Below are 7,973 nucleotides of genomic sequence, written 5' to 3'. Positions count from 1 at the left end.
AGGCTGAGGCTTGAAGGTCAGTTGGACTTTCCCCAGTTCCTAGAGCTACTGGCTACCACCAGAGCTAGATTTCTGAACACATGTTTGCCCCCAGTAGCTTCTGGGGATTCAGGCGAGGGTTACAGACTCTGCCATTGGTGAGAGCACCTTGCTGTCCTCAAGAGGGGAAGGAGGATCCTTCCTAGTGATTGGAGTGTGGATGAGCAAAGCTCAGCTTTCAACATGGACATGAGTCCGCTTGAGGGCAGGGCAGTGAATTTGTGCAGGAATTACCCAGAAGAAACAAAGCACCCCAGCTCTGTGAGTTACAACAAGGCAAAACCTTTAATACATGAGTGCTTATTACATTAGCTGCTTCGGGGCTCTGACATCTTTGATTTCTGGTCATGTTATTCTAACACGGAAAGGTGAATGCCTCCCTCTGGGCCACCTGGGCGGTTAAGTGGCCTGAGGATGTGCATGAGTGGACAATGGGGACACCTGTGCACACACCTGGGGATTTGGAGACCCCGACACCCCCCAACCCAGCCACCACCCGTGACTTTGAGTAAAGTCCTCTTCCAAGGAGGGAAGAATGAGGAGGTCCTTCCAGTAAAGAAGGAAGAGAGGAAAACATCCGTCACAGATACACACAGAGAGAAACGACATCATGGGATTGGCTTGAAAAGTGGGGGAAGGGATGGACCGGTTAGGACCTGGAGAGGGAGGGGCGAAGTGTGGGAGAGGGCTGAGTCCATTTGGTTTCATTCTTTGTAAAAAGTAATACCATCACGAGGACCATGCCATGCAACCTCAGAGGCTCCTCTGTCCACTTCCCCTCGGGCTGTGCTGGGGCGGAGGGCAGAGGGCCGAGGTCAGTTCAGACGGGCGTGGTGCGCCTGTTGGCCGGATTATTATGCAACGACTCTTTGAACTCTTTGGGCGTGGAGTTGTGGAACTGTAGAAAAGCGTGGTCCCGGTCAGAGTTGAGGAGAGTCCCCATGGTGATCTTTGAGGGGTCCCGGGACAGGGTGAACATTGAGATGTCAGTAGAAGGGATGGTGTGGAAGCCTTTGCTGATGGGGGACAGGTCTCGGGATCTGGGTTCCGTGGAGCGGGAACTCGACCGCCTCCGAAATCTATACCTGTAGGGTGGAAGGCGAGCGAAGGTCGATTTCTTCAGGAGCTCCGAGTGGGATTTGGCACGTAACTGCTGATGCTTTTCGATATAGATGTGCACAGCGACGACCCCCACAATTTCCGCGATGATGAAAGAGAAGGCTCCGAAGTAAAAGGACCAGCCATAGGAGTAGCTCTTTTTGGAGTCACGCTGCCCAGGGTCTCCAGCATTGGCTGATATATAAACTATGATGCCGATGATGTTGCTTAACCCTAAGAGAAGGGGAAAGAAAAATACAACCTTTATAAACCACAGAGGTAACGGTCACTTTTAGGCTTGAACTATTTATTTTGAAAATGTGGAGATGACAGGGAGAGAGGAGAATGGATTTATGGCCGGAAATCCAGCTGCTGAACTCTTCTTGCAGGGTCTGTCTCTCGGGAAATGAAAAATTCTGCTGATCCATCCCTGGTGGGAAGCATTCAGCTAAAGAATACACCTTACTCCTCCAGCAAGTGCAGCAGAAATCAAAGTGCATGTATTTTCCCTTAGAAATAGTTCATTCCATCAAAACTTAGTCTTCAGCACTAAGCCATGAGGATGGTGAAATGAACAAGATACAGATCCTTGCCCTTGAGTTCGTCACCATTAGTAGCAGAAACTGACAGGTAAATACAGCAAAATACAGTAAGGGCTCCACCAGAGACACGTATAAAATGGTTCAGGAGCAAAAAGAGAGGATGACTAAGCCACTTCGTCCTGAAGACAAGGTGACGTTTGAGCAGGTCCTGAGCAGCTCCTGGCTCACCAGGAAATGAAAGGCTATTGCCACCAGAGTTGAGAATAACTTATAGTAGCGGTCTTGCCTGGATGGTGGGAAAGTTGATGGCATCTTGAGCCTCAATAAGAGGCAGCAGAGAGAGGAGGCTTACAGAAGAAGAATGGGGTTAGAAGTGCTTATTGAGAGTCCAGATATGGCTGCCCAGTGGGTATTTCTGGGTCTGGAATGAAGCCTGGAGAAAGAATGACCCATGGGTAAGGGACAGTAACTAACTATATCTTTTTATCTGCACGGGGGATACAATTATGTTTTAAATTAGCTATTGTTCAAACATCAGGAATTGGGGAATGTGAAGCTGTTGTCCCCAGTAGGCAAGGTCTGCAGACTTGGTGTCCCCAGGTGCCAATAGAATAGTTTTGGAAAGAGCTGCCCAGTCGCTTGGAGAGAAATTGATTCTCTAGGGAGCAGGAAGAAGGAATGAAAACCTGAGGGTCTGTGGCTGCTTCTCTCACATGACTGTCCAAAGCTGACGATATCTTTTTGTGTCTCTTTGCTTTAGGGGCCTCATCCGAGACTTATACCACTAATGACTCAGGGAGGCTTGTACATCAGCTGGAGTCTCCTAGCCTACAAACCCAGGCTGCCTCTAAATGGAAGTTGCCCCTTGTTACAGTTCCCAGGGCATACGTGCCAAGTCACTTCAGTCGTGTCCGACTCTTTGTAACCCTATGGACCGTAGCCCACAAAGCTCCTCTGCCCATGGGATTCTCCAGGCAAGAATACTGGAGTGGGTTGCTGTGCCATCCTCCAGGGGATCTTCCGGACCTAGGGATCCAACCCAGGTCTCTTACGTCGCCTGAATTGGCAGGCTGCTTCTTTACCACTAGTGCCACCTGGGAAGCCCACAGTTCCCAGTACTAGTTGGTAAATAACCATCTCCACTGGCCTGCTGAGTATCCCCGCCATTGAACACCTCATACTCTTCCTGGGGATCCTCAAGATTTCTCCAGAGTCCAGCAACAAAAGAATTAAAGTGTTGGTTTTTGTTTGTTTGTTTGTTGTTGTTCTTTTTAATTGGGGTATAGTTGCTTTGGAACTTCCCACTAGTGGTAAAGAATCTGCCTGCCAATGCAGGAGACCCAAGAGATGTGGGTTTGATCCCCTGGTGTAGGAAGTGGCAACCCACTCCAGTATTTCTGCCTGGAAAATTCCATGGACAGAGGAGCCTGGCAGACTATAGTCTATGGAGTTGCAAAGAGTCAGACGTGACTGAGCGACTGAGCAACATAGTTGCTTTACAATGTTGTGTTAGTTTCTGCTGTATAACATGAATCACCTATAGGCATACATATATCCCCTCCCTCTTGGACCTCTCCACCCTCTATCCCTACCACCCATCTAGGTCACCACCGAGCACCGAACTGAGCTAGTAGGAACCTACAGGAGGTTCCTGCTAGCTATCTGTTTCACGCATGGCAGTACACATATGTCAGTCCCGATTTCCCAATTCATCCCCCCACCTCAGATCCGCACGTCCACTCCCTACCTCTGCATCGCTACTTCTCCCCTGCAAATAGGTTCATCTGTACAAAGGGTGAAAGCTTGGCATAGCCAGGGCCACTCCATTCTACTCCAGTGCTGCCGTTCTGACTGACTGGTGCTTAAGCATTAAAGGGATTCATGTTTTGAATGTGATTCTCTGGCCACTCCATCTAGGACTCTCCCCTAGAAAGCAGGGCCAGGGTCTGCTTCCTCCCTGTCTCCTCTTGGCTTTACCCAGCACAGGCACTCAGCAGGTAGGCAGCGGGTTCTAATCACGGAGCTATTTCATCATATGGGAGTTGACACGGCCAGCCCTGTGTCAAGCTGCAGAAAACCACAGGGTGAAAAAAACCGGCTCCTGTTTCTAGAGTGTCAGTTTGGCTTGAAGATGAGTAGGGAAGACACATTCTTTTATATTAAAATGAACATGGATATAATAAGGAGAAGAGAGCAGAATTCACATGAATTTTTAAGTATAAATGGGAGACAGACTTCAAAGACATTTCAGCTCATGGAAGGCAGCTTCTGGTGATGCCCCCTGACTCCCCAGGGTCACATTTTTCACTCTCCTTTGCCTGCAGGGAAATTTTGGTGGCAAAGTTTGAGAAGCCCCGGAAAGAAGTCTTGCTGAAAAAAAAAAAAAAGAAGCTCAAAGAGATACTCGGATATCAGCGCAGGTTAAAGGAGGTGACAAGCCGAGTGAGTTGCCACTTGTTTCTAGGACACTGATGATATGCCAGGCACTGTGCAAAGTCTTTACGTGCATGGTCTCAATTAATCATTGCAACAGTCCTGCTTTAAAAAAACAAAAAAACAAAAAACCTTTTTTTTTACAGATGAGGAAACTGGGACACAGAGAAAATAACTTCCCTAAGTCAACACAGCTGGGAAATGGCCTGTGTGCTTCTGCTAAGCTGCTTCAGTCATGTCTGACTCTTTGCAACCCCATGGACTGTAACCCACCGGGCTCCTCTGTCTATGGGATTCTCCAGGCAGAAATACTGGAGTGGGTTGCCATGCCCTCCTCCAGGAGATCTTCCTGACCCAGGGAGTGAGCTGGTGTCTCTTAAATCTCCTCCATGGACAGGTGCGTTCTTTACCACCTGGGAAGTCCCGGGAAATGGCAAAGGTGGGGTTTGAACCCAAGATTGTCTCTTGTTCCCTGAGCTCAGATCTAGCTAGGTTTGGTCACTGCTATGGTCTTATCTCCTTGCCCAGAGCCTGACCCAAAGCAAGAGCACAGTGCATATTTGTTGAATTGAATCAACACGAGAATTAAATGGTACAACATATATAATACCAGCTATTATGCATCCTAGGTGGAGTTAGTGGTAAAGAACCCACCTGCCAATGCAGGAGACATAAGAGATGCAGGTTTATCCCTGGGTTGGGAAGACCTCCTGGAGAAGGACATGGTGACCCACTCCAGTATTGTGGCCTGGAGAATCCCAAGGACAGAGGAGCCTGGCGGGCTACAGTCCAAGCGGTCACAGAGTTGGACATGACTGTAGTGACTTAGCACGCACTATGCATCCCACAGTTACTGCCAGCTAGATGCAGTTCTAGGCATTTTCCATATACCAACTATCTAATCCTCTGAGCAGGCTTAAGAGGTAGAGCCATTATTATTATTATTTTTTTTGAGGTAGAGCCATTATTACCCCGTTTTTCAGATGAGGAAACGGAGGCACTGATTGGGTAAGAGACTTGCCTGCGGTTACTGCACAAGGAAGTGGTAGAGCCACGATTTGCCCCAGGCAGCCTGACTTCAGAGCCCACGGTCTTGAGTATAATGCCCAGTCTCTGGCGCATAGTAGGTACTCAATAAAGGGTTGTTGACTGCTTGCCAGAAATCACCTTATAATAACTGAGCAAAAAGAGCCTTAGGGAGTGCTGAATCCTACTTTCATTTTGTAGGTGGAAAAACTGAGGCTTTTTAGGGTCCTCAGGGAGGTCAGTGGTGGGGGGATAGCTAGGATTAGACCCCCAGCTTCTGGCTCCCCCTCAGGGCCTTGTTGCTGCTCCTGTGTTCCCCGGTTCTCGTGTGTCTACTCTACCTGCTGTCTCTCACAACACCCCTTGTAACAAGACGTTTGCTGGTGACACACTCTCCCTTCACAGTCCCCTTGGGGGACAAAATAATGATCTTCTCCTGTTTAGGAAACCCTCATGTCAGCACAACACAGCATCCTCTGTGTCAGTCAGAGACCGGGAGGTCTGGAGGGGCCCTCAACAACTAGAATGTGCCTCAAAGCGATGCAAGTCCCTGGGTTTGCCAGCTGTTAGCGTCTGTCCACGCAGAGTGTCACCTTTAATAAGATCATAGGCTGATCTTATTCTCCTGACAAGATGGTCTGTGGCTCGAGTTGGTTCCCAGACACTCAGCCCTGGATTCCGTCCACCTTCCCCATTTCCGAGAAGGGAAAAGAGTAGGGAGGAAACTGAGAAAGATCCTAGAGGGGGCTGGGCTTCCAACTTCAGAACTACTGTGTTGCTTTTACCTTGCTAGAAAATAATATTGTGCTTTTACGTCCAACCTCCTTCCAACAACCCTATGAAATAAATACTGGTACTTCCCCTTCCCCTCATTTTACAGTTGAGGAAATCAAGTCACAGGGAGTTGGTAACATTTCCAGGGCCCCATAAGTTTAGCCAAAATTCAAATCCAGGCAGGTAAGCTATTTTTTTTTTGTGGTGGTTGTTTCGTTGCTAAGTCACGTCTGTCTCTTTTGCAACTCCATAGGCTGTAGCCTGCCAGGCTCCTCTGTCCACGGGATTTCCCAGGCAAGAATACTGGAGTGGGTTGCCATTTCCTCCTCCAGGGGATCTTCCCCACCCAGGGATAGAAACCCCCATCTCTCGCATCTCCTGCATTGGCGGGCAGATTCTTTAGCACTATCACCACCTGGGAAGCTGCCCCTCTGTTTCTTTCTTTTTTATTTTTATTTTTTTTGCCCCTCTGTTTCTACCCCAGTAAATATTCTGCCATTATGGGTCAAAGTTTGGAGGCCATCATCAAAGAGTCAAGCTCTCTTCCCTCTGTTCACCTCTAAAGCATTTCATTCATTGGCACTGACTGAAGGGTGAGGTGCGAAGAGACTGCAAAGCAATGAAGGCATGGAAACCCAAAAGGGAGGGAAATGAGAGGGTGGAGGAGGGATGGAGATAAAGTAGGAGAGAGGAGGCAGAAACAGGAACCCTTCTCGAGATTGCTCATCCTCCTTACCACCCTCTGCCACCTTCCGGTCAGGGCTGCTATTGATAAGATCTTCCCTGAGGGCATCTGAGGCTGCTGAGTTTTCTGTTGTTCCCAGAGATGCTCTGGACAGCCTGAGGATTTGAGTGCTTGAAGAGCTGTGACCAATAGTTCACCAGTAAACCCAGGTCTCACGGGGCCAGAAATAGTGTATGATCGTATCCAGAAGTTGGACCCCTTTAAAATACACTGGACTCATCTCTCAGATCACACCTTACACACACCGTACATGCTCCCTGCCCACCCTGAGCAGACATACACAGGCACACTCTTATTAATCATTCTCCCGTCTCTGAGCCGACCTAAGTACCCCATCTCCTCCTCATCTTCACTCCATCCACTCTCCAGCTAGATTGTCAGCATCTTTGGTTCTTATTAAAGCCTTTGGTTCTCATTCTTAACACACAGGTCGAACATTTTCTTGCTCCTTCCCTGGAGGGAACCCTGAATAGCATGGCTTTGTCCTTCTGGCCCTGGCTCGGGTTTGGTGTCTGTGATGCTCTCCGGCCGGAGGCGAAGATGCTCACCTGCAGAGACAAAAAAGATCCCCGCGCTGAGGATGACGTTGTGTCTGCTGCGGTGGAACTCGCTGGCTGCCACGCAGAGCCCGCCGAAGAAGAGCAGCGTGACGCTGAGGATGGGGAAGACGCTGGAGGCCCTCACAGCCCCTGTGGAGAGAAGGAGAGAGGGTTCTGCCTGCACCCAGCCAGCCCTGGGATCCTGCTCCACAGATATGGGGGTGACTGGTTGGAGGACAGCACGTGAGCAGGAGGAGAGAGTCTACATCTAACACCCTGGGCTTGGGGTTAACGGTCTGTAGTCATCATCCTGAAATGCATAATAACTTTATCTTTGAATGTGTTTTTCAAATAAGTCTGATGGGCCAATGGAGCATGCGCCATGGGCTTTGAACCTCGACTCAGGTGGCATCCCATGCCCCACCACATTGCTACCTCCCGTTCTCCTTGCGGTGATTCCTAGCTGCCCCTCCCCGACCCCAACCAGTGACCGCTGCCACCCTTGGCTCCTGGGCATGGACACAGGGAGAATCAGGATTGAGTGCAAGCCCTGGGCACCCTTGAGGGTCCTTATGCCTGAGGGAGTGTGACATTACATAGCAAGTAAAAGACACCATGACAGGGGGAGAGAGAGAAGGCAGAAGAAGGGAAACAGCATTTTGGGCCTGCGTTTTGAACCAGAAACCCCAGATTTTCATTTTGCCCTGGGTCGTGCAATGTAGGTAGCTGGTGGGGCATCCTGGGATTCCCATTAGATCACAAGCTGTCTTTCCCAAA

At 49.3% G+C, this 7,973-nt stretch overlaps 1 protein-coding gene across 1 annotated transcript in view; it reads right to left on the bottom strand.

Moving 5' to 3' along the window:
* CACNG3 (calcium voltage-gated channel auxiliary subunit gamma 3) overlaps window positions 300–7,973 on the bottom strand; it is a 98,374-nt gene continuing 90,700 nt past the window's right edge. The window contains exons 3-4 of the mRNA XM_005697611.3: window positions 7,206–7,346; window positions 300–1,371 (exon numbers count right to left, since the gene is read on the bottom strand). Coding sequence (XP_005697668.1) covers window positions 860–1,371; window positions 7,206–7,346 — 653 coding nt within the window. The 3' untranslated portion in view covers window positions 300–859. The remainder of the gene's footprint in view (window positions 1,372–7,205; window positions 7,347–7,973) is intronic.

The sequence above is a fragment of the Capra hircus genome, chromosome 25 (genome assembly GCF_001704415.2).
Source record: "Capra hircus breed San Clemente chromosome 25, ASM170441v1, whole genome shotgun sequence".
NCBI classification, from domain to species: domain Eukaryota; kingdom Metazoa; phylum Chordata; class Mammalia; order Artiodactyla; family Bovidae; genus Capra; species Capra hircus.
Note: the sequence above shows the minus strand (reverse complement) of the source record. Positions and strands in the feature narration are given on the sequence as shown.